This window comes from Paroedura picta, chromosome 5 (assembly GCF_049243985.1).
Source record: "Paroedura picta isolate Pp20150507F chromosome 5, Ppicta_v3.0, whole genome shotgun sequence".
Lineage (NCBI taxonomy): Eukaryota > Metazoa > Chordata > Lepidosauria > Squamata > Gekkonidae > Paroedura > Paroedura picta.
The window spans coordinates 88,521,880-88,549,535 of record NC_135373.1 but is presented as its reverse complement, the minus strand read 5'-3'; the positions used below and the strand labels follow the sequence as shown (position 1 = coordinate 88,549,535).

At 40.3% G+C, this 27,656-nt stretch overlaps 1 protein-coding gene across 2 annotated transcripts in view; it reads right to left on the bottom strand.

The window, feature by feature from the left end:
• Positions 1-15,416: 15,416 nt before the first annotated feature.
• The window catches only part of TMTC2 (transmembrane O-mannosyltransferase targeting cadherins 2), a 240,892-nt gene continuing 228,652 nt past the window's right edge, over positions 15,417-27,656 (bottom strand). For both annotated transcript variants that reach the window (XM_077338949.1, XM_077338950.1), the window contains exon 12: positions 15,417-18,678. In XM_077338949.1, the coding sequence (XP_077195064.1) occupies positions 18,499-18,678 (180 nt within the window). In that variant the 3' untranslated portion in view covers positions 15,417-18,498. The remainder of the gene's footprint in view (positions 18,679-27,656) is intronic.

Sequence of the window (27,656 nt, the reverse complement as noted above, 5' to 3'; positions counted from 1 at the left end):
TGTGATTGCATATTTCCTCTGTGTAGCCCAATCTGCATTATGGTGAAAAAATATTCCCAAGTATTTGAAGCATTTAACTTGTTCAGTGTTGTTACCTCTTACATTCCATTTAAGAGGCTTCCAAGGATTTCCAAAACCCACAATTTTTGACTTCTCAAAGTTCAGAGCAAGTTTGTTTACTTCACAGAAGTCCAGGAATTGAACCAGTAAGCTTTTTAAGACAATTTGTGAATGGGACAGCACTACTGCATCATCTGTGTATAAAAGCAGTGGGATGTGAAGAGAACCAATTTTTGGGCTATGGCCAGTATTGGGGGATAGGGACGGAGCAAGGTCATTTATAAAAAGGTTAAATAGGAGGGGAGCCAAAATGCATCCTTGTTTTACCCCTTTGTTGATTGGTATTTTAGGAGTAAGGCTCCCAAGGGGGGTGAGTTTGACTTGGCAACAAGTAGAAGAATGGAGTTTCCTTATAAGATATAGGAGCCTTTTATCTTTCTTCATCTTTAACAGCTTATTCCAGAGAAGATATCTAGGGATAGGATCAAAGGCCCCCTTAAGGTCCAGAAAAGCTGCAAAGAGCTTTGTACCCTCTTTCTTACTATATTTGTTGACAAGGTGGGCAAGGATGGTGCAATGATCAAGGGAGGATTTCCCTTGATAGAATCCAACCTGCTCAAGGCCTAGAATCTTTTCCTTAGTCAACCACAAGGTAAGTTTATTTGATAGGAGTTTGGCATATAGCTTCACAACAATAGAGAGAAGGCTGATGGGTCTATAAATGGTTGGGAGCGAGCAGTCACCCTTTTAAAATACTGGAACAAGGATTGCATTTGTCCATGAGTCAGGCATTAAGCCTGTTTTGTTAATTACATTAAAGAGAGCAGCCAAAAGAGGAGCCCGCCAGTCTGGGAAGGTTTTAAGCAGCTCATGAGGGATCGCATCAGGTCCTGGCACTTTTCTAGGCTTTAGTTGATCAATACAAGCCGTGGTGGAAGACGCTTTCTCTGCTGGAAGTTGGCAGATGAGTTTCCTCCATTTTGCATCAGAAGAAGCCTCCTTTTGCCAAATCAAAGTGCAAAATGCTTCCATTAGCAGAAAAGATCCATGGGATCCACCCCATACTTTTTCCACTGGAAAAAAAAATCAACTTATTAAATTTCTAACAAGTGAACTGACTACTATTATATATAACAGATGCCCTTGTATGACTATTATTACTTGGATAACACAATGATATGTTGTATTAATTGTATCTGTATATTTAGCAGTATGAATGTATTGTCTGGAGAGCCAGCTTGCTGTAGTTGTTAGGAGTGCGGACTTCTAATCTGGCGAGCCAGGTTTAATTCCCCACTCTGCACGCATGCAACCTTGGGCTCATCACAGCACTGATAAAGCTGTTTTGACCGAACAGTAATATCAGGGATCTCTCAGCCTCACCTACCTTACAGGGTGTCTGTTGTGAGGACAGGAAAGGGAAGACGAATGTAAGCTACTTTGAGACTCCTTCAGGTAGAAAAAAGCAGCAAATAAAAAACAACTCCTCTTGAAAGATGTCATCCTGAGAGGGTGGCAGGGCATCTGCTCTGCTATCTCTGAAGCCTGACAGGGGTCAATTGCGCAAGCAATTGGCAGAAAAGAGGAGGGGTACGCAAACCCCACCTCACCTTTCTACCCAGGAAGTTCTTGGGGCCGTCTCCAATCCTTTAGGGAGTATATCTCCCTGGATTATAGGCTGTCAGCGTTCCAGGTCCAGAGGACGACTGCCATTTTCTATCTCGGACTTTCTTTTCTTTCTTTAATCTTAAAGTATCTGCTTCAACCCTACACGATGATTTACCACAAATGAACGTTTTGAACTGAGGGGAGGACATCGGCTGTGTTCCAAAACATCATTTACCGCAAGTATCTCTCGTTTTTTTTTCTCCGTCTCTCTTCCTGCATCAAAGCCCTTTGTTTCCCCCCTCCTCTTACTCTGCTCTGCCCGAAGCCACCTCGTTATGAGGCAGGCTAATTCTCCTAACTAAGCAGAAGAAGGACTCAAATCAACTCGAATTAATTGGCAAAAGCTCTTATTGTAATTGTTTTGGTTTTCAGAGATAAGAGATAAGAGCTGTGAATGGGAAGATCTCACGAGAACTCTGTGCCAGCACGAGAATATCTGCCTTAACTGACTTCAATACGTCACATGCCAGAGGATAAAACAGAGGACCTCTACTGGCCACTTGTAAAATTGTTTGAGGCCGTTTTTTTTAAAAGTCAAAAACATGTCTATGTTAAAAAGATTGGCTCACCTAATAGAGATACAAACCCAAGATTTCAAAGTATTTATAGATGGATTGGTCAAAAATATCTCCAAGGAGATCCAAGATGGCAAGGAAGAAGTCTCCAATAGGAATGATGGATCAATAACAGTGGCTGATGACAGCTTTAAACAAGGTGGAAAACCAACAGCAGAAGAGAAATCTGAAATTCATATCTTCAAGGAGATCCAAGATGCCAAGGAAGAAGTCTTTAACAGGAATGATGGATCAATAACAGTGGCTGATGACAGCTCTAAACAAGGTGGAAAACCAACAGTAGAATTGAAATCTGAAATTCTGGAGACGGAAAATGGGATGCCGGAGTTCTGCAGCCCAGATAAGGACACCCTTTTTAAAAAGACATACAGCCATCTCAAAGCAACAGTGTACAAAAATCAATCAAAAGAAATATGGATCTGCAGTGAAAGTAACCGATTTAAAGGAGCTCTTTGGGGAAAAAATTGTATTGATACTGGAGTCCAGGAGGTGCAACGGCCTCAAGATTTATCGATGCATATTCTGCGGGAAAGAGTACAACTGCACTTTCTACGCCAAAGGCCAATGGGACAGAATATAAGTCTACGGGAACGACAAGATGTAGCAAGCCTCGAGATGAGACCCCCTTAAGAAGACCGAAAGCTCATATTGTTTTATGTTTAATGTTATACTGTATTCTATATTTCTATTTTTATGAAAAAGGGGAAGCAGTGTCTCTTTCTCTCTTGTTTCTTGTTTCTTTTCCTTTGTAGGCATATAGGTAATATAATCATTAGTGTTGGAAATATAAAATGGGGTTCTCCCCCCTTATTTTTTCTTTCTTCTATTAGTGTATTGTTCTAGGGCCAAAGCCTACACTGACCTGTAGAAAATGTTTAATGTTAAGCTTTCAACTTAAATCTGAAAATATACCTGTCAGGATGGCTCTTAGAATGGGTCAAGTATAAATTGTTTTGTAGATGTATCAGAATTAAGGATAAGGAGAAGCTATAGAAGACTGAAAGCTTATATTGTTCTATGTTTAATGTTAAGCATTTAATCTAAACCTGGAAATCTTATTATTCTCTGTATTAACAACATATATTGTATCCTACATTGCTATTTTTATGAAAAAGGGGAAGCAGTGCCTTTTTTCTCTCTTGTTTCTTTTCCTTAGTAGGCATATAGGTAATATAATCATTAGTGTTGGAAATATAAAATGGGGCTTTCCCCCCTTATTTTTTTTATTGGTGTATTGTTATAGGGCCAAAGCTCATATTGATCTGTAGAAAATGCAAAGCTCTCAACTTATACCTTTCAGGATGGCTCTTAGAATGGGTCAAGTATAAATGGTTTTGTAGATGTATCTGTATTAAGGATAAGGAGAAATTATGAAATCCTTTTGTAATTTTTTTTTCTTTGTACATCTTTAAGGCAAAGCCCTACTTTCCTCTCCCTTCATCAGGGTATTGATACAGGGCCAAAACTCATACTGTTCTATAAGAAATGTTTAATGTTAAGCATCTAACTTAAACCTAGAAATATCTGCCAGGATAGCTCTTAGATTGTATCAAGCAGTTAACGTGAGGTCTACGATCTCTCAAGTAAGTTGATTAATAATAACTTTTCTTTTGTATATCTAAACAGGCCTTTTTTTAATGTAGTGGAAATGTGGATGGCTCTTAGACTCATGGCTCTTAGAGTTTTGGGCAAAAGTTTATATTACTGTGGAGTCAATGTGGGGTCGTATATACTGCTTTTTGTATCAATAACTCATGTTGCATCCTATATTTCTATCTTTATGAAAATAAAAAAATCATTACAATAAAAAAAACTCCTCTTCTTATTCTAAGACCAGTAAAACAAGCACCAAGCAGAGCTACTGTGGCTTGGGCAAACTCTGGCTATCATATTCATTAATTTAAAAATGTACCAGTGCTGTGTCTTAAACTTCTGTCTAGTGAAACTGGACATTTTGAATTTGAAGGAAGATTGTGATGTAAAAGCAGTCTTAGTCTCATAACCAAAGACCTCCTTTAAGACATCAAGCAGTCAGAGAGGATCCTGCTGGCAGTAAAGGATAGGACCTGCAGTAATAGCTTTAAACTATATGTAGAACAGTACTGGTTCGATCTCAGGTTATTTCCAGGCAACAGAGATCACTCCCCCTGGAGAAATGGGCTACTCGGGAGGGGAAACTCTCTGGCTTTAGATCCCATGGAGGTGGAAGGATGCCAGGCTCCTGGTGGGAAACAAAGAAATGCTATGTGGCAATAATTTCTAATAACAATAAACATCATCAATTAATTCATAAACTTGTCACTGTTCCTTCTTTCAATGAAAATATTTAATTGATTGCAAAATTTGCTTGAAGAACTGAAAACCTTTCGGTCTGTATGTTCTTCAGTTCAGTTCAATATCAAAGTAAATCAAAAACAGTTGTATGTTACAACCAAACATGAAAATATTGGTTGGCAAAGAACTTATAGAGGGCTTCTAAATTACTGACCCTGTCAGCTTTTCTCGACTTTTTTACTTTTGAGAAACCCCTGAAATAGTCTTCAGGCTTTGAGAAACCCAAAAGTGGTATCTTCAGGTCCTGGCTGAAAACTAGGATCCCTGCCACTGTTCAGGGATCCCAGCCTCCAGGTGGGACCTGGAGAACCCCCAGAATGAAAGCTCCTCTCCAGACTGCAGAGATCAGTTCCCCTAGAGGAAAGGGCTGATTGGGTAAGGAGATCTCTGTGGCACTGTGCTGCAGGGAGGATCAGAGATCCTTGGAGGAAAGAGCTGCTTGGGACAGGGTTTGGGGGGGGGGCTGTGTAGCACTCCTCACCAAACAAACAAACAGAGAGAGAGAGAGAGAGAGAGAGAGAGAGAGAGAACACAGAAAACAAAAGCATTCCTCCTTTCTCAAATTGCAAACCACACAATTGCCTCTCCATTTGAATTGCTCTGAGAAGCCATTGGTTCAAATTTAAAGGAAAAAGAATCCCATAACAATTGATGAATAAATAAAAAAAGACTTACACCTTCCTCCTACAACAGCTTCTTCTGCCTGTGCTCTAGCTACATCTCTTCAAGGCAATGACAATTTGTACAGCTTGGTGTAGTGGTTAAGAGCAGCAACTTCTAATCTGGCAAGCTGTTTTTGATTCCCCAGTCCTCCATATGAAGCCAGCTGGGTGACCTTGGGCTAGTCACAGTCCTGAGAGTGCTATACACACAGAGCATTCCCATTAGAGTGCTCTCAGCCCCACCTACCTCAAAGTATGTCTGTTGTAGGAAGGGAAGGCAATTGTAAGCTGTTTTGAGACTCCTGGTTGTAAAAAGTGTGGTTAAAAAAACAACTCTTCTCCTTTTCCTTCTTTTTCCTCCTCTGCCTTTATCTATTTCCATGAGAACTGTGGATATGTATAGCTTATTTTTATTTATTTATTTATTTATATTTCTATACCGCCCATTTCTTTGCAGCTATGGGTGGTTTACACAGAACATTATAACTTACATGCAACATTATGCAGGCTATAACATCAAAACAACTTTCAATAAAACATCAAAATCTACAATTATAATATATAACAATTAACAGTAACTTTGGGAGAGTCATGGGCAGGCGTCTGGGAGGACCAACAGGTGTTCTGAGTCGGTCGGCCTCAAGCAAATGCCAGGTGGAAGAGCTCCCTCTTGCTTGTCTCCAAAAATGATTTATTGGATGAACTCTATGTTCCTCCCTTACAAAGATCCAATTTGAAGGAAGAAATTGCTCAAGAAGTCAATCGGATTAAGAGAAAACATGAGACCATACAGTCATTCTCCTCTTTACCCTCTCAATTTTGTCCACATCCTTTTGGAAGTGAGGCCTCCAACACTGCACAAAGTACTCCAGGTGGGATCTGACCAATGCAGTATACAGCAGGACTACTACATCTTGCAATTTTGATGTGACACCTCTGTTGATTCTGCCCAAGACTGCATTTGCCTTCTTTCCTGCTGCGTCACACCATCTGCTCATGTTTAGCTTATAGTTCACAAGTACCTCAAGATCTCATTCACACCACTGCTACCCAGAAATGTATCTACCATCCAGTGTGCATGCTTCTCATTTTTGTAGAATTCTGCACATCCTGATTGAATCACATCTTGTTCGCTTTTGCCCACTTTGCCAGCATGTTCAGATCTCATTGAACTCAATCTTCTGGGTGTTTGCTACTCCTTCCAATTTGATGTCATCTGCAGACTTAATGAGGAATTCCTCCACCACCTCATCCAGATAATTGATAAAAATGTTGCAAAGAACTAGAGCCAGTATTGAGCTCTGTGGCACCCCACTGCTCACTGCCCTCCAGTCTCATGAAAGTCAATTTGTTTTCCCACAAGGGATCTGGCTTTCCCATATTGTTTCACCCAGGGCAGAAAAGTAGCTGGTGGAGAAGAGATGGTTTTGAGGAGCTTCCATGGGCTTCCTCTGTGTGTACATGAACAAACATGAGCCTGAGCAAATCTATGCCTGTAGATTTTAAAGCTACCAACACATGTCCCAAAGTTCTTGTTCTGCAGTTCCTAATGGGAAACATTATGACGTACATATCAAAAGTAACCTAAAAGCTTCTTAAATTCCATATCCCCTGAGAATTTGCTGCCAAACAGTCCCATTATATAACTTTCTGGTCAAAAAAACATGAGGTATGATCTGGGGCCAAGGGACCAAGCCCTATGAAGATAGGTTGAGCATGGGGAAAAGGAGGTTAAGAGGGGACATGATAGCCCTCTTTAAGTATTTGAAAGGTTGTCACTTGGAGGAGGGCAGGATGCTGTTTCCATTGGCTGCAGATGAAAGGATGCGCAGTAATGGGTTTAAACTACAAGTACAATGATATAGGCTAGATATCAGGAAAAAAATGTCACAGTCAGAGTAGTTCAGCAGTGGAATAGGCTGCCTAAGGAGATGGTGAGCTCCCCCTCACTGGCAGTCTTCGAGCAAAGGTTGGATACACACTTTTCTTGGATGCTTTGGGCTGATCCTGCTTTGAGCAGGGGGTTCAACTAGATGGCTTGTGTGGCCCCTTCCAACTCTATGATTCTAGGTACAAACATTTTCACAGATCTGAGTAATTTTAGACCAAAACTTCAGGTTCATAGAATACCTAGGATAATTACTCTTATTTATTTGTGACACAATTTTTCCTTTAAAGATATAGGTTTTATTACAAAACATTTTTTTATGAATTGAATGTTAATATAAAAATGTGTATTTTCTTATGGCTTTTTGTGATCTTCTAGAAGTATAGGGAATGTTTATGCATACAATTATATTGGAAACAAATGAGTGCTTTTTTAAAACCTTTATTATAATGGCAAACAATAAGTGCAATGTATTTTCTATTAGTCTGGAATAGTAGTGGTTGAAGTAGCACAATGAAATTTCCTGAAGTATACAAGGAAATTAATACAGTGCAATCTATTGTTTCTTTTCTTGATGGAAAACAGCTCTTTGGCTTTTCTGGTTTGCATTGTCTTTGTAAAGGCATCAGTCCAGCAAACACTGAAGCATATTCTTCTAGACTCCCACAAATGCATGCATTCCAGCTTCCCTTTGTACTGTGGTGGTTAATATTTGTATGTTCTGCATTAAATGATGGGGAATACTTGGTGCCAGGAAGACTGAGTTATCACTGGTTTGGAATTTATAACAAAACTCACTGTTGGCAGGGAAAAATATACTCAGACTGCATCCCTGGTCCCTTCAAGTCCCATGTTGTTTCAGCATGTGAAGAAAGTCCAATTAAAGATGTAATATATATTCACAAGGAAGTACATGGAAGTTGACTGACTGGAGTACCTGTGTTGGCATTGGGAACTCTAACTCACCGGTTTGTCATAGTTGCATGGCACCAGTCTACTGCTTTCAGCTGTTAGCAAGTGCATGGCTTGTCATCTTAGGAAGTGGTGACAGTTCTAGGAGAATGGATAGGCAGCTATTTTGTGCTTCCCTGGTGGTCTGTCCTCACAAGGGTTGCTCTAGAGTAGTCTGTGCTACTGTGGTGCTGATGTTATAGTCCAATCGGGGGGAAACAGTCATTGTAGTAAATCAATTTCTGTTTCTTAAAAACACACTGAACACAAGCTAGAACAGTTTCAGAATCAAAATCACTTCAGTGACAGAATCCACTTCTTCCACTGTTTTTTCTTAAAGAAGCATTACCATATAAGCAATAAAATGCAAAAATTACAACTGTTGCTACTTTTCAGACTCAGGAGCTCAGCAGAATTCATAGCAGAGATATTGTTGCAGCAGAATATATCTCACTCCTGACCAACATCAACTTTACTCCAGGAAGGAATACTCTCAGGGCAAGGTCTCACCTGAAGGTCTTATAGTTAAAGTTTAAGGAGTTGCTACCCTATCATTTAAAGATCTTTACATTATGCCTGTGGCATGGAGGGAAAGTTGAACGAAACCATCTTTACAAGATTTCAATTCTAAGTAGAACTTAAGCACAGGAACACCTGCCTGCTAAGATGACATCTACAGCACATCTTGTTAGTGCCACCCTATGATCTGGATTGGATCTGGTCAAAGGACTACACTGTTCTCATTAGTAATTCTTGCCCTCTATAACTTCCTGTAGAAGTAAGGATAACTTTGTTCGGAGAGCCAATCAGTTCAAATTGCACTCTGCCAGTGATGGCCAATCAGCTCAACATGCATGCAGACAACTCACTCCCTACCTGATTGGCCCCCCTGGAAATATTCCCCCAATAGGAGACGGCCCTCACCCAAGAATGGCCCGCCCTGGTAGTTTAGCCCCAATCAGGAGAGAGCTCTCAGTCAGTGTCGAGAACGACTAGTTTGGGCAGCGCGGGGGGTCTGGAGAAGGAGCGTGCGGACAGGAGCGGAAACCTAAGAAAGGGAGATACAGAGGAAGAGATCCCGACAGACCCTCTTTGGATACGAAACTTACATAAAGTGATGTGGGGAATCAGTTCACCAGGGGTGGGGGAAATGGTAGCACGGGGGCAGTCAGTACCAGCGGGGAGAGCAAGGGAGAAACCCAGGGCGGGTCGGTGGCGGAGAGACGCGGAGTCCTGGAAGGGCGAGGTCCGCCGGAGAAGCCCGGAGGGTGGAGACAGGGGCTAGAGAGGCTACTTAAGGAAGCGTCAATGAGGAGACGGGGTTGGAGGCATAGTGAAGGAACTAACCTGAACCCAGGAGCGGGAGAGAGAAAACCGACTCCATTCTGAGACGCTGTTTCCTAACGATAAAGCCGTCTAGTCCCGGGTCTCCCTCACCGAACAACGTGGCGGACCCGAAGCGTGGCAAAGACCCGGCGTACCCTGACAGTCAGGAAAACCTAATAATGGGTCAGCTCTCTGCCTCCAGCTTCCTGCCAGTTTCAGAAGTTTGCTGGGTAGAAGAGGGGCTTGTTTAAGAGCATGGCCTGCTGTCAGTAAGTTCCCCTGGCCTCTTTCAACTTGGAGAACATGGGTGGGGAATGAGCTGCCACCTGGAGCACCTTCTGCAGGGAGGGCTGTGGGAGTTATTGTCAATGGTGTTTCATCAGGCTAGAGGGAGGTGAGTAGCAGGGTACCTCAGGGCTCTGTGCTTGGCCCGGTACTTTTTAACATATTTATTAATGATCTAGATGAACGGGAGGAGGGACTACTCATCAAGTTTGCAGATGATTTGCAAATTGGGAGGACTGGCAAATACTCCGGAAGATAGAGACAGAGTTCAACGAGATCTGAACACAATGGAAAAATGGGCAAATGAGAACAAGATGCAATTTAATAAAGATAAGTGTAAAGTTCTGCATCTGGGTCAGAAAAATGAAAACCATGGCTACTGGATGCGGGATACGCTTCTAGGTAATACTGTGTGTGAAAGAGACCTTGGGGTACTTGTGGATTGTAAACTAAACATGAGCAGGCAGTGTGATGCAGCGGTAAAAAAGGCAAATGTCATTTAGGACTGTATCGTCAGGGGCATCACATCAAAATCACAAGATGTCATAGTCCCATTGTATACGGCACTGGTCAGACCACACATGGAGTACTGTGTGCAGTTCTGGAGGCCTCACTTCAAGGAGGACGTAGATAAAATTGAAAGGGTACAGAGGAGAGCGAAGAGGATGATCTGGGGCCAAGGGACCAAGCCCTATGAAGATAGGTTGAGGGACATGGGCATGTTCAGCCTGGAGAAAAGAAGGTTGAGAGGGGACATGATAGCCCTCTTTAAGTATTTGAAAGGTTGTCACTTGGAGGAGGGCAGGATGCTGTTTCCATTGGCTGAAGAGAAGACGACATGCAGTAATGGGTTTAAACTACAAGTACAACGATATAGGCAAGGTATCAGGAAAACCTTTTTCACAGTCAGAGTAGTTCAGCAGTGGAATAGGCTGCCTGAGGTGGTGAGCTCCCCCTCACTGGCAGTCTTCAAGCAAAGGTTGGATACACACTTTTCTTGGATGCTTTAGGATGCTTTGGGCTGATCCTGCATTGAGCAGGGGGTTGGGCTAGATGGCCTGTATGGCGCCATCCAACTCTATGATTCTATAATTCTAGGCTCAGAAATGGCCCACTGCTGGCCCTCTTGGACCCAGGGCAGCAAGGAAAACTTGTGCCCTGGGGATGTTTACTCATAAGTAAGTCATGTGAGGCTTGCAATTTGCAATCTGAGAAGGTAAGAATGCTTTGGGGGTAGGCATTACAGGGAATTGCAGCAGGGAAAATTATGCTGATGTGGGTGGCACTGGGGAGACGTAGACTTTCCATATGGATACCAGCTTGTTCTTGCTCCAGTCTTCCCAAGACCATCTGAACAAAACAAATTTGAGACCAATCGCATGGAGGATGGGGAAACTGAAGAGGGGACACAGAAGCACCATGAAACCATGGGGGCATGTGGAGGGGGGGGGAAATATTGCTGGAAATAGTGTGAACCGGAATGGTATCCATGCTCTTTGTGTCACAGGCTTGTTTATCAAAATTTACTGGAAGTTTCTTTAAACATGGAAGAAGACACTGTTTAAAATTATTCATTAAAAAAGGCTCAACTTTGGCTTTCTTCCAGTTTAATCTTTCTCTTCAAGTCATATGTAAAGCTCTGAATAGCTTCAAACATTTATATATTCCAAAATATTCTGTCCAATTTTTATCCATGTATCAATTGTGTAGCACTTTTAGGATGCAATTGTGACCTTTTTGTTGGTTTTAGGAGAGCTTAATCTAATTTAAATTAGCAGCCTGGAAGTGTAGCGTAACACCTTGAAAATGTGTGGAAATCGAAGTATAACTTTAAAATGCTTAATATGAAATTATTAAAAAGAAACACTTGACAGCAATTGTTTAGCTCCACAGAATGCACCGTGTGCAGGAGAAAAGCCAGGAGAAACTAGCAAGAACTCAGGTGCCTGAAAAACAAGAAAAGGTCTATACAGGAAATAATAAAGAAATATACTATGGTAAGGGAAAGTCTTTTAGGCAGCCTTTCTCAACTTTTTTGCCAATGAGAAACTGCTGAAACATTCTTCAGGCTCCAAGAAACCCCAGAAGCGGTACAATCATACAGAATATGATAGGAAGCATAGCTGTGTACATGCTCACCTGGGGCCCCTCCCCTTGCTTCTCAGTCCACAGCCATCATTGGCTATTTGGAGGGGGCAGGTTGACTTAACCCCATATATGGTCATATCATCAAATAAATTTTTAATACACATACACATATATTTAAATATAAAGAATTAATTAACTCCCATCCATTCCCTTTCAGGGCCATCAAGAAATCCGAGTTTCATGAATCCTGGTTGAGAAAGCCTGCTTTAAGCAATGGGTCAGGGAAAGAAGAAACATTTAACATATGGATTCTTGCTTCATCATTTTTGCACCCCTCCCTGTTGTAACTATGGGTCTTTTGTTAGTCTAATAATAAAGACAACTACTAAGTCACTTCTGGATGCTAACAAACAGAAAGCAAAATATACTGTTTCTTAGAACAAAAGGGAGCCCTGACATGTTCCTATATCAAGAAATGACCAAAAACAGTGCAGAGCTACTAGGGATAACGTTGATGGCTGTATTTGTCCACAGAAAATCCAAAACCCAAATCTATGCAATACATTATATTAAGACCAACTAAAATAAAAAGTATTACAGATTTGGGGTTTTTAAAGTTTTTACTATTATCTCAGAACTATTTTTAAGTGTTGTATAAGTTAAATCTCTCACATTCAATGACATTCCACAATCCTTTTGTCGGCTTCAGATGGTGAGCAAGAATATATAAAAAGTTGAATGACAGAAAGTCATTCCTTCATATTGGGTGGAAGGGTAGCAATAAAATGTTTTATATAAAGAGATTTTAATCCAGTAGCACTTTAGAGACCAACAATATTTTCAGGGTAGAGCGTTCAAGAATCAAAACTACATTAGGCAACTTTCCTCATACCTCAAAAATCTTGCTGCTATCTCAGGTGCTGCTGGATTCCCACTGCAGTTACCCTGTGAAATTAAAATAAAATTAATGTTGCCACTTAACTTTATGATAGCCAGTTTGGTGTAGTGATTAGGAATGCGGACTTCTAATCTGGCATGCCAGGTTCGATTCTGCACTCCCCCACATACAGCCAAGCTGGATGACTTTGGACTTGGCACGGCACTGATAAAGCTGTTCTGACTGAGCAGTGATATCAGGGCTCTCTCATCCTCACCCACCTCACAGGGTGTCTGTTGTGGGGAGAGGAAAGGGAAGGCGACAGTAAGCCACTTTGAGACTTCTTCAGGTAGAGAAAAGTGGCATATAAGAACCAACTCTTCTTCTTCTTCTTCTTCTTCTTCTTCTTCTTCTTCTTCTTTTAAAGTAATATTCAGAAAGCAATCAGACATAACATACAACCCCATAGAGTACCTATATTATCCAACAATGTCATGTGAATTACAGGAAGGGCTGATTCACATATTGGTTGATGGCCAGACCATTAAATGATTAATCCCATGTGTGGAACAGCCCACCGAAACAAAACATTGGAGCCAAAGTTTTCATATGAGCTCTGACTCAGTATTTTTCAGGAAGCAATTCATATATTCAGGTGCAAATCAGTGAGTGACAGGTCACTGATTAATGCTGTAGTAAGAGATGGACATGTGCTTGCATGAATCATCCATGAGAACTACAAATCACAAGACACAGTTATAGAAATTGAGAAAACAACTGGGAAAGAGGCTTTAAAAAAAACCTGGCTCAAATGTAAAAACTGACACACCAGGGAGAACATTTAGGAAATAACATGCTACGTTTAGGTGAATAATTTAACAACTAAAGCTTATGTTACTTTTTACAGTGGAATTCATTATAATTCAAATACTTCTCCAAATACTACCTACCCATATTAACTTCCCTGAAATTTCTCTACTTTATAATTCATTGTTGGTTTTCTAAGTCTGGCTGCAATGGAATTTTCGAACTTAGCCACTCTCTCCAAAAACCCAATTATCATACTTAATGATACACTGATGAGTCCATGAATGAATCAGGGGTGGGGGGGGGGGAGGCTACTGCAGTCAACTCAGATTAAGAAAATTGATGTGTCATGATGAGCCCATGCTTTTCTGCAGGGGTTAATTTTCACTGCAGTAAGCAAAACAAAATGTCAGTGTTCCCTGATTTTGAGATGATCTTTCAAGTATCCTTTTTATTGCATGAATCAAAAGGCACAGAGCATAAATAGCCATGTCTGGTCTTGTATTTAAACTGAAGGAACCTGCACAGTCTCTTGTGATTTGAGGAACCAAGTATGTTTTGAACTGTAAACCTTTCCCCTCAGTTACAAGATGATCTTAGGGTAGCAAACATAAAGGCTGACAGTTCAAGTTAAATCAAAATCAATTTGAATTGAGAAAATAAATCTAGAACAAGGACTACATAATTTGCTCTGTCCACAAGGACATGAAAAATCAAGAAAAGAAGTTCACCCAATAAGAGTAAGCCTCCTGAAAATTTGGAAAAGGTATAAAGTAAGACTAACCTCCAGAACCTCCCTAATGAAATCTTCAGTGGATGCATACATGGAGCAGAGCCAACAACAGAAGCTGGAAGCATTGAAGTATATAGATTTAATAACTACCCAAGGACAAATAAAGAGTCATTCACAGATAGTACAAGAAAACAAGAACTTAGACTGGCTTACGCATCAACAACTAATTTCAAGATTAAAATCAGAAATGGGGGACTTAAAAAATCCACTGAGGAAACTTGCTGAATTTGAAACACTAATTAAAATGCAAAAACCCCATTAGTTAGTCCGGATCTACAAATATTTGCTAAAAATGGAAACAGAAAACGAACAAATTAAAGTCTGCATGATTAAGTGGATGCAGAACTTTGGCTAAAATATAACTCTAGAGAAATGGGAACAACTCTGGAGATGAAACATCAAGATAACAAAGAGTCAATCATTAAGGGAGGAGTGGTTTAAGATGTTTTATAGGTGGTATATCACCCCTAAAGTGCTGGGTAAAATGAAGCCAAATGCAGATAGCAGATGCCGGAGGTGTAAAAAAACAGTAGGATTGTATTATCATATGTGGTGGAGGTGTGAAGTTTCTGGGTGTGAAAAATTCTGGGTGAATGTACACCAGGTGATGCAAAAAATGATGAAATATATGTTTCCTATGAATGCAAAATATATGTTGTTATGTTTCCTCCCTCCCAACCTACCGAAGCAGCTACAAGAAATATTCTTTTATGCAACAGCTGCTGCAAGACTAATTGTGGCGATCAGATGGAGACAACCATCTCTACCAGGACCAGAAGAATGGACAGACAAACTGAATACATTGATATCAACAGCGAAATTCATGAGCATTTTAAACGAAGAATCCTCAGAGGAATTTGAGCACCGCTGGGAATGTCTACTAAAGTGTTAAGATTCATAATGTGGTGTAACTTAAGGTGAGACTGTAAAGAGAAAAAAAACTCATGAACTCCCCCATCCATATTTGATATTTTATCCCTGTACCCCTTACTTTCTTTGTATATAAAAAAATAAAATAAATATATATATATATATATATTTAAAAAATCAATTTGAATTTATATAGGATTAAGAATGTAACAAAATGACAGCACACACAAAGTATTTGTTATCAATCATTTATTACTGAAAACAAATTGAATTTTCGTATCTGGCACAAGCAATCATGTCTACAAAAAGGAAAGCCTACAAATCTTGATAATTTATACAAATAACAGTTTTCTCAAAAAATAAAAATTTAATTTAGTAAACTTGTGCTCTTATTTTTAAGCACTGTCTGCAATATCCACCACAGATCCCTGAGCAGAGACAACATTTTAACATATTCCAAAACTGTAAGTTATAAAGCCCAGCCCTATAGTGAAATGGATGGAGGAACATTCTTCTTTTAAAACTTCCATTTGTCATTTTTGCTTTAAAAGAGACAGTCTTCAATTCTACCATGAAATTGTGCTGTGTGTCAATCTACATTGTGCAATGAATAGAAAGTTAATAAAGAACACACACATGAAACAATGAATGAAATAACAACAGGGCAATGATACCTGCATTGGATAGCTGAATCAATTTAAGGATACCACATTTATACATATTAGTCTTTGATTAATACATAGGTAATTTTTACAGGTGTTCAGAAAGATGGTGTGCTATGGTAGATAGAATTGAGTTATCACACGTCTTAACGTGGAATACAAAAAACACTGTATTTCAAGTCTTTAAAAGTCCTTTCCCCCCATATCTAAATAAAACAACTTTGAGGGCTATTCTATGGGCATAGTAAAAAGGTTGTGGGTCTTGCATGAATATCAATTAAAATGTGATGCGGAAGGGTTATGAAATCAGAACAGTTAGGATGTAGTGTTCATGACATCCATGTTTACTGAAAACATGCCAGTAATAAGGGTAAAAACAAAATGTATCCAGGCTTTGACTTTTACAAACTTTACCTATGTGACAATGTGCCAATATGATGGATTGTTGTATTTTAAGTTTCCTCAGCAGGTATACATTTACATAGGAGGTATATAGCCAGATGATTTACAAAGCACAGAATAATCTCCCCTTAAACATCAATACACAGCCTAAACATTTAAAACAGTGCATGAAAAGGAAACTAGAAGGCTGGCAACAGTTGTGAAACATTAGCTAATAATTTTGTGTGATTTTTCAAGCAGTACAAAGCAATCAAACAATATTCAATAGGAATAAAAATGTAACATACAAAGAATAAGTGAATAGGAAAAAATGATTCAAGGTGCTCCATGATATGAGGCCAGTAACCAAAAAGGTACATGATTTCTTTCTCAAAGGGCAGTCTCATCACCATTTTCATTGTAAATTACTTTTGAAAATGAGTTTCAATAGCTATTTGTGACATGGTACAAAAATCATGGGGGCATATGAGATGAACCCTTGGACATGTTTGCAGTAGCTCTTTGGAACATGGAAAAATATGCAATCACTACTTCCCAAATGAATGTTGCAATAGGTAATTAAATCGGTTTTTAGAAACCACTTTTCTACCCATAAAAGAACTCAGTAAACGCTCTGAAAGAGCACGGTGCAGGCCTAACATATTCTGTAAAATAGTATTATTTTTAATGTGGCAAATGACGCCATAACTATGCCAAATAAGCTGAAATGTTAAGGGTTTTTTTTTTTTAGTTGTTGCTACTTATCAGTGAAAATACAGAGCTGTAATATTTGGTTAAATGCTGTACCACCTTTTTAAATGCTAAAAATGCAAACCTAATTGGCAACTACTGTCAGAAACAATCTGTTTTGGTCTAATACCTTTTTCTTGAGATGCTAAGAACATTAAATCATTGTTTCTTGCTGGCTGGGTAGCATACGACAAAATCAGATACATTGCTAGCACTGCAAATACATATTCATCAACTTCACCCTTCTAATTTTTTCCAATGACATGTCACTCTTTTGAAGGCAGAAATGAAACTAAATACAAACATTATCTCTTACAGACCATCTGCCCTGTCATTTGGAATAGGCTTATGCATCCATTAGCAACTAATGTACAACTCGACCCTAGGACCCATGACACTTTGCAGCTCTAACCTAATGAATCTATACTGTGGATATATATAATCAAAGGTCAATGCCTCTGCAGCATCAGGGCCAGGTGCAATGGAAGCAGCCACATTGGTTCTTCAGGTCTACCCTGTAAAGCAGTCCGACAAGGAAGGGATCGCTGAATCCATTCCCTTCCACCACCCACACCTTTAGCTACGAGACTCCTAGTCCAGATCCAATACTGGGGCTCCATTTACTTAAGAATGCAAATTGATAGACTGTATGAGATAGGAACAAGGCAGAGATGTGAACTAGCAAATATGCGGACTCCATCATCCCTAGTTTTGCCTAAGTAGTTTATGATCATCCCTTCTGCTTCCCGTAACAATGACAAAAAAGGAAGAAGGTGCAGGATGACTTACCTTGAATTCAATCAAGCAGTGCAAAATTCAGGCTAAAAAGAGGGCTTAAAAAAAAAAAGCTAGTGTGTCAATTGTAATTCTTGGGTACATTTCTGCTTATTAGTCTCATGACAACCTGCAGCCAAGAAGATAGCTGAGAAAAAGCTTTAAAAGTATGTGCACTTTATAATGAAAGATTGCAAAATCTTAGCTAAAGTGACAAGTTTTTCAAATAGTTTTGGAAGTCTGTGAAACAGATAAGCAGTGAGTTCTAATGACACACAACATTAATACAATTTGAAAAAACATTGGGTTTAGTATACATTTTAATGAAAGAGAGCCTCAGGAAATAACCTAAATAAGTCTTTATCCTTTTCTAACTCCCATGCTGGCCAGTTGGATGCTATAAGGCATCCCCTACCAGCAATCGCTTTGAAATGAGCAATGTGAGAATGATAGATGATTTGGTGAACATGCTGAAAGGGCTCCTTCCAAATGTTCCAGTTTTAAATTTATTTCACTTTTGTACTTGTGATGGTAACTATTAAGTCCATCATGAAGCTCCTTAAGAGGGTTTCCATCTCCCTCATATTGTCAAAATTTCACACCAGAACGAAGCCCTGTAGGTTCTCCTAGCAGCAATTACATCCTTGGACAACTGCAGTCCAGTCTAATGTGAGCATCCTAGAAGTTCTTCTGAATTGCATTCCCCTTTACAAAAGTAGAAAGGGTCTAAAGACTTTCCCTCCTATGTCATGTCTTGGATGTTCTTAAGCCTTGTTTTTCCATAATATTCCAGAGTTTGCGTAGATTTGACTGTGTGATGACATCATCTGGTTTAAGACGAAGGGCATGGAGATAGTTCGCTTCAGCCTCTAGGAGTTTGCCATTAAGATGCAGAATTGCTCCCAGATTCATTAGGGCAGCTGGATACTGGAACAACAAACACACAAAACAAAACAAAACAAAAGGAAAGGAAAATAATTAAAGACATATTTTTGGGTGGGAGGTCCCATGTTATTTCTTCTGATGATATCCTTCATCCATGACACAAAATCATTCTCTTGCATTTTTTGCAGCCTGTTTTCATGGAAGCAATTTAGCAACTGGAACAAACATGGAGAGATAAGAAAGGAGAGTGTTTGCTGCACTTTGCACTTCGAAGACAGCAGGCCATAGCATTGAAAAGGAGATTCCCTGCCTTTTTTAATGAGCGTAACATAAGGCTTTATAAACTGCAACATGGCTATTCCCATTGAGATTACCAGGGGAAACTTAAGGTTGATGAGAGATGTTGTCTTTTAAACCATTCCTTTACCAATAAAGATTTTATAAACCATGAAAATAATCTTTACACTCTACTTTCTGAAGATACCAAGTTATGTTCACTTTAGGTTTCTTTTACTGGCTGATATAACACTGAACAACAAAATAGGGAACAAAATAACTCAACCTGCATACACAAGTTAGAAACCTTAGAGGTTGAGCAGCAGAATAAGCTAAATATTAAAATTCAAATATTTGTCATATTAATGCGCACATTTATAAATGTAAAAACATCAACATTAATCTCATACTGCTACACAGATCCAGAGCATACTGACCCACATATAAATGACCTGATACAAAATAAAAGCCCAATGTGCTTCAACCTCTCTTGGGGTCTTCCCCAGTGGTCTAATATTTAAATATACTCATGTAATTTAGTAAGGTGGACTATAAGGTGGTACAAAAATATAAAGAAAGAAACTCCCCCACTTGTAAGACAACACCAGCATAACCAGTGAAAGTTTGGTGTGTTAAAAAGCTATGTTTATACCAGACAATGACAAAAAAGAGAGAAAGCCTGGCAACTTGTACTAGAAGATCATACCAGCGCTCCTGAGTTGAGCAATTACCCTACAGGGCCAACAAGCAGGATACAGAGGCTTTCCCATGATAGTCCTGGTGCTCAGAGTTTTACTGTGCCAAATGTGCAGGTTCCCTTTTCTTACCATGGCAAAGGGAGAGAACTCTTACATGAATCTGTTTCATTTCATTTTAAAACAAGCCATGTGTCATCACAGTGTCCTCATGCAGCAGAAACGAGTGCTATTTACACTTCCAATTTAACACTTCCAATTTAATCCCCTTTAAACATTGCTACTGAGGAACAGGCTTGTCAGTGTCAATGTCATGTGACATTCTTTCTGTTTTTAATCAAAATATTTTGATAAGCCTCCATCATCAAGAGCCTAAACTTGAAAATGACTGGCTAAAAATATAACAACCATGGAAGAGATAAATAAAATTATAAAGTGAAAATCACTCTGAAATTTTACATGCAGTCTTTCTTTTCTGCTGCCTAACTGGTTGTTTACTTGCCTGCAAACACTAGAGGAATTACACTTTCATGGACTGAACGGGCTTCTATGGAGCTGCTCTAGGCCTGGCCACAGCTGCAGAATATGCTGGGAAAGGCTCTGGGCCCACCTGTAGTGGTGGGGAATACTGGGAGATGCTCTGTGCTTGGCTGTGGTGCTGGAGGGTGCTCTGGGCCCAGATGCAACATTGGGAATGCTGGAAGGCACTCCAGAACTGGCCACCACAGTGAGGGGAAATGGGGGGGGGGGAAGCAGCGGACAAGGCTGTCAGGGAGGGGGAGAGGCAGAAAGAGAGGGCTAGAGATTATCTGAGAAAGAAGGAGAGGAATGGGAGCAAGGGGGAGGGGATAGGATGCATCCTGCCTGCAAATTTCTTGTGGGTCCCCACTTGTGCAAATTATTTTTCAGTATTGTCAGTGTGTCAATCTAGTGTAGTAAAACAATCTTGACATAAGATGAACTAATATATGAATGCAGAAAACATCTTGATTCCAATATTGTACAGAATATCCTAAATACCATACTGCTGGCTCTGAAGCAATGTTGTTTGTAGGCAGCAAAAAATCATGTTATTTCCTTATCTGTTTAGGAAGGCTACCACAATCGAATCTTGGCTATCTCAGATTATTTTTTAGATATTATACTGGCTGACAATCGAAAGCCATTTTCTCTGTCAATGTGACCAATTAACGAGCTGCTTTTGTTGGTGATGACAGAAACATCATCCAGTTAAAGCTTGCTGATCTAATTCAGATAATCCATACATCAAGCCATGGCCACAATGCATATGATTAACTTAAATGTAATACTGTCACATAAAAGAGAAATGGATGTGGTGTTTTAAAAATAGAACTGCACCTTACGAATGGTACAGTGGTTACAGTACTGGTCTAGGAAGAGGGAAATCTGTACTCAAACCCCCACTCTGCCATAAAGCTCACTTGGTGACGGTGATCCTCTCATTCTATCCTACCTCAAACTTTTTTGTGAGAGTGGAGGCAGCAATACAGAGCTGTTATTCAGCTCTGCCTCTCTCTCTCAATCCGGGGAACCTGCTGATGGTCTCATCAGTTCCTGTAGTCAGTAATGGCCTGGATAATGACAGACAAAATTTACTCCTGAGGGACAGAGGTGCTCTGGGCTAGTAGAACCACTAGGCCCTTGAAATCTCTCCTGTCTTGGATGGCATTGCAGCCTCTCTGAAAAAAAATGATTTGCCGCTCAGTAGGGCTGCTCAAAACAGCAGTCGCCTTAGAAAATCAGGTAGCTGCTTTGGTTTGGAGTAATTTTGTCCAGCTTTGCTGGTGTGCCAGCTTTGGCCACTCCTGGCCACAGTGATCTATGTTTTAGTTACATCTAAATTTCAATCAGCTCCTGAGGCCAGTCCCTATGTGGCATGGGATATCTGAAGGACCATCTTCTCGTGTATGGTCTTATCCCACAACAAAGGCACTCCAGATTGCCCCATTGACCAAAGAAGTTTGGCAGGTGTATACGTGAGATGGGGCCTTCCCCTGGGAGCCCCATGATTATGGAACAACTTCCCCAGGAAGGTATGCCTTACCCCCTCACTCACAATCTTTGAGGCAACTGAAGACATTTTCATTCACGGCAACATTTAATTAGTTCATTACTCTTCTGTCTACTGGCAGTTTTTAATTTTTGGTTTTAACTAGTGGTTTTTATGTATTTTATTCTGCTTTGGTATTATTGACGTTGTAAGGTGTTTTCCATTTCTGTAAGAGAGAAAAGCAGCTAATAGTTTAAAAAAAATGAATCCCTGAAGAAACCTAAATTTGTAACTGATAGATATCTCATACTGGTAAAACAAAAAGGGATTTAATAGAACAGATAACTTTGGGTAATTCAAATAAATTACCTTAATCACTATAATTCACTATAGAGAGCAATATGAAAAAAGGAAAAGTGCCAGAAAATTTACACTGATGACAATCAATTCATAGTCACTTTTATTTGTCAACATGAACCTTTTCAGGTTTCTAACGGATCTTGCATTTTGGACCAGTTTCTACTTCAGGGTGAAACAACTGCTGCCACTGTGAAGTCACAAACCAGAGACATGATTTGTGTTATTCTAGTAAACACATTGAGCCTCTTGTGGCGCAGTGTGGTAAGGCAACAGAAATGCTGTCTGAAGCTGTCTGCCAATGAGGCTGGGAGTTCAATCCCAGCAGCCAGCTCAAGGTCGGTAAAATGAGTACCTAGCTTGCTGGGGGGTGGGGGGGTAAACGGTAATGACTGGGGAAGGTACTGGCAAACCACCCCGTATTGAGTCTGCCATGAAAACGCTAGAGGGTGTCACCCCTAGGGTCAGACATAACTCGGTGCTTGCACAGGGGATACCTTTACCTTTACCTTTTAGTAACCACATTATTCTGCTATTGTTAAAACAGATACCCCAGTGCAAACCTGGCTTCATTCTACATTTGGAATATTTTTCATAATATAAGGCAACTCTTAGTTTGCTCGTATGCAGCAAAACCAATCCAAACAGCCTTCCAGACAGATATTTTGTTAGCCAAATAGAAAAAGCAATGTTCAGGTTGTTTTTCACTTACCTTTTTTCTCTGCCTGCCTAGATCTGTTTGCCTCATTATAGTGAAAATGTAATTTCCCCACAGTTGCAAAAAAACACACCATACTGAAAGTCAGAAATGGGAAACAACATAGTATCTCTCCGAATACAGAATAGTTGTTTGCCTATTATATGGCTAATATTATGTATTAAACACTTTACCCAGCTTGAACATAAGGTATTATCACAGCTGAAGTGAAAGTCCAAATGACACCTTCTCCAATCAGAATACCCTGACACTGAGACTGAAGGTAGGAAAATGGCACCCCATCTGGAATCAGCTGCCCAGTTGACTGCTTAGTGGATACAGTCCAGGTTGGTGCTCTATAGCTATGGATTAGAAACAACACAGGAATGCAATGCACCTATCTGCTTATGACTCAGTGCCATCATGCCCTGTCACCTGACATACACAGAGCCTCAGCCACAACTGGTAGACTTTTTCCTACCACACATATCACCTTTTATGTAAGACAGCTGATGAAGCTTTTCAACACAGAATGCCAGTCAGCAGCCAACAGCCCAATAAAGTAGAACTCCTAAAGCCACTGAACAAATGATTCCCCCTACCACATAAAAGGGACGTCAGCGTCTTCACTCATTTCCTTTCGGAGATAGAGGCTTTATATCAAAAAGAGCCAGCTGGCAGTTCTATTGGAGCTTTATAGAATGTCTTCTATGGTTTACCAGGAATTATACACTTAATACAGAATTTCTGCATAATCACTTGCTTAGCCTTTGGGTATTGCTTTACTCCAAAGTGTCGCTCAACTTTCAAATCCATGCTCAGTGCAGGGTACAATGGTTATTGCTGAGGCGTAATCTCACCTACCAGGGTATTTCTCCTGCACTGAAGGCTCAGCAAACAAGCAAATGGCAGCAAGTAACAGATGTTTGCAATCCAAATGAATTGTCTCAGTGGTGAAACAGAACTGCAAGAGTTTTGAGACAAAGGAGAATATAAAGTAACAAGAACAGAAACAAAATGATCAATCAACTGGATGTTCAAGAACTCCTATCTTGCATGGTAGGCAGGGAGAATCAGGCAATGTGGTTTCGCTAGCCTCTTTGTCAGTGTGATGGCGAATGATGGCCAGGGAGGCTGCTTCAGCTACCCAGGCTCCCCCCTGCTTCTTCACCCAGCCTGCCAATCAGGTGCACCCTAGCATGTCCAGCACACAGGTCTTGGCTGGCAGACCTGGCAGATGGAGTTTTTCCTCAAGTCAGCCCATCAGGGATAAAGGAGGCCCTGCTGTGCTGCCTGGCCATACAATCTTGTGGCTTCACCCACTCAACCCCACCGTTATCATTATTGCTATGGTTATTCTTTTGTTCTTCTTTGCTTACATTGCTACAACTGTGTTGGCAAATCTGTGTTGACAATGGGGTCAAATCTATTTTGCAAGAAATACAGGCTGCTTCCCTCATTTTGGGGATCCCCTTAAGGGATTTTGCAGCGAGGGCTTGCAAGGAACATGGCCATCTCAGGGGCTGTCAAGGTGCCCTCACTTTCAAGTGGCAGGAAAAGACCACGCAGTGCCCCGCACCTATCTGTAATCCTGCATCCCATGGCATCCCCCTGGCAGACAAGCAGGAGGTGGTTTGTATATCAGCTGGCAGGAGGGCTGGTAAGTCCCCTGATTTGTTGCCTGCTTCTGCACCAAAACTCTTTTGGCTGTAGCCAATAAAAGTCTTGCCTGTATTCTTGCACATTTACTGGGTCTGTCTTATCGTCTTCCTGCCCCCCCCCCCCCCCAAGCTGGGTCTACAATCAAATTTGTGCACTGCAGCTACTGTTGAGTTCTAGAGATAGTGTCACATCCTGGAAATGCCTCATTTCCTATGTTGTTCTGGTGATCTGTCCCCCCCCCCCACAGCTTTTTGGCCTTCCATCTTCATTATTGATATTTTTTCTGTATTGTGTAATTGGCAGTATCTTGTACATTTTAGACTATCTCATAGTTTGTCTCCTTCTTTTTGCTCTTGGACTGTGCTAAAAAACATGGCTTCTCTTCATTCTCTTTGTAAAACATTCCTATAGTTACTTATACTACAACCAAAGTCCCTTGGAAACATAACATGGCTATTCCACTCTTCACCTCTACCAAGAGTAGTCTCTATTATAAGCAACAAGTTACTGGCACATGGGCATTCAACTTCTTGAGCATTTTTTGACAAGTGCAACACGTACCAATGTTAGTGTATTCCAGGTTTGCTGGTCAAAGTTTGTTCTCTCTCTTGTGTGTGTGCATATGCCCATGGGCACAAAATACTGCTTCCATTTATACCTGTCATGTTGAGTATTTGCTTTCAGTGCCCATTCCATACTCCCTGTCCTTTCTTAACTTATTAATGTGTAAGTTTTTCCAGTATATAGAATCTCATTCACCCACACATTTTGAACAGTGCATGATTATTTGCTGGATGATGCAATCAGCATGGCTTGGAGGGGGGAAGGAAAGCAAAAGAAAGGTAATTTCTTTGAGGTCAAAGAGGAGTAATAAAATCTCTCCAACTCTTTTAGATTGAATGCACTTACTTCATATCAGGCATGCATAGTCAGGTAGTTCATGGTGTTTTTAAAGGACAAACAACTGCTATGGCTTAGCTGCTGAATGGAATTTAATGGTCTGAAAAACACGATGATTAAATATTTTAGCTGTACCATTATGATGCTGTTCTCTTCCAAACGTAAAGAACGACTGAAGTATTTGGAGCTTTCAGTGTGCTAATTGAAAACATGCACAGAGGCTTGATAAAGAGCAATGAAGTAATAAAAGAGAAAATGAAAATAGATTTATCAGTAGGCTGCACTGCTAAGCATGAAAACTACTCATGGTGGCCCTACTTCATCATGCCAATGACCATGTTATAATGCGCTGTCAGGCCTTTTGATCCTCCTGTGGTGATGGGAAGAATTTTCACTTGAACTTTATTACTGGAGTCCCTGGCATTCTTCAGCGTGCTATTTTCTGAAGCAATCAAAATGTCAACAGCTTCTTTTTTATTGCTAAAAAGAACTGCGCCCAGCTGAATCATTTCTGAAGTGGCATTAATTTTTGACAGACCCCCAAAGTGTTACTTATAGGGTTAAATTTGGACACAGAGGTGGCCCTTGAAGGTTTTGGTGATGCCACTGTTAAAGCAGGATCTGATCTCTATCAAGCACTATCAATATGTAAATTCAGTGTTTGTGAGAGAAACATCCCATTAAAAAAAACCCAACAACCCAAAACAGGAAACCACAGAAGACAAAAAAGCTGTTCTCATGGCAGATGTAAGCTGTGCAACACTGAATGAAACAGTCTTAGTTTTGGAACAGTCTCCTTTCAATGAGTGATGAAACAGGATACCTGCTTCTAAGCTTGGATTTTCAACATGTCACAGTATTCTGTATTAGATACACTTTCTTCATAACATCAACAGAAGCTGTTTTTGCTGTTTGCAGTTGTTTTAATAGGTAGATGAATTAACAGAAAGGGAATGAATAAGTGCAAAGTGAAATCAAACACTATCATAGCAGGCCCTTAAACTTCAAATACAACAACAAAAATTTAGTCCAACAGGACCTTTAAGGCCAACAAAGATTTATTCAAGGTGTGAGCTTTCGAGTGCAAGCATACAGATATAAGGCAAAAGTAAATTGTGGCAAATTAGTAAACTGTCATAATAACCAAATTAAGCCAAATGATCATTCTTTGTTAAAAAGCTAATCAACAAATCTTTGTTTGTCTTAAAGTTGCTATTGGATTCCATTTTTGTGCTAATTCAGACCAATATGGCTACCCACTTGAATCTATCTTCAAATAAAAGTACTTCTGTTTTGAATGCTTCTGATGCACCAGTTCAGAGCATCTAATTCTTGTATTTTCTATTGACATAGCTGTAGAAACCAAACAGTGGCATCTGCATTCAAAAATAAACATTTCCCACTGTGTCTGCCTTTTAAGATTTTGACTGGGTTACACATTTTGGCTGTTGTGTGCTTCTCATATCACATTTCCAGAAGCATTGGATCTGCTTCTCTAATGCCAGTGATGTTTAAGGAACTCTAACTTCTTGACTCTTTCACAGATTCACAGAGCGGCATATGAAATGTCAGAAGGCAAATACTATCCACTTTGTTAGAAGGGAGGTGAGGTCTACATTCAACCGTCCCTTCCCCAGATGACTGATAGTGTCAAGGCAGCCAATCATCTATTCAATGCTCTATGGCCCAAATTCAACAACAAAAAACAATAGTTACGAGAACTGAAGATGGCGCCATAAAGAAAGCTGGACTTCTGTTCAGCTCTTAAGCCATGCCGAGGGTCAGGGGCTTCTGCACCTGGCTGACCTGAACAGATACGCAAATCTGCTCACCGGTCGCCCCAGGAACCGGGAACGGTGACCTGAGGGTCCTACAGATCCGTAGGGAGATAGCAAGACCTCCCTGGATTAATAGCGGCTTGTGCTCAAGGTCACGATGGCGTCTTTGTCGCAAACAACTTTACAAGCTTGAAACGACCAGCCGACCTCACATTCTTCCCAGACCATCATTTACCAGATCGACAGGAGCAAAAGCTGACAGAAGCTGGAACCTACAACAGTAAGAATTGAAAGCTTTCTGGCTTTTCTCTCTCTTCTCCCACAAGCTCTTCCCTCCCCCCCCTCAACCAATTCACAAGCGAATTCCTTCTTTCCCCAAGTGAGAGACTCCCAGCTAATTATACCCATTAACCAAACAAAGAGAGTGCTTTGAAGATTTATGGGTGAAGGTTCAGTGGGGGAATTTGACTTGATACGGAGATCGACAAACTGATAATTTGGGATCGCTCGTGCTCCCGCGAGACCTTACGAGACTTTCTGTTTACAGTTTGTGACTGCCTAGAACTATGGAAGAATTAACTAAGGCACAGCTTTTCCATTTGTTATGCAAAGGAAACTCAGAGATACTGAAAGCAGTCAATAAG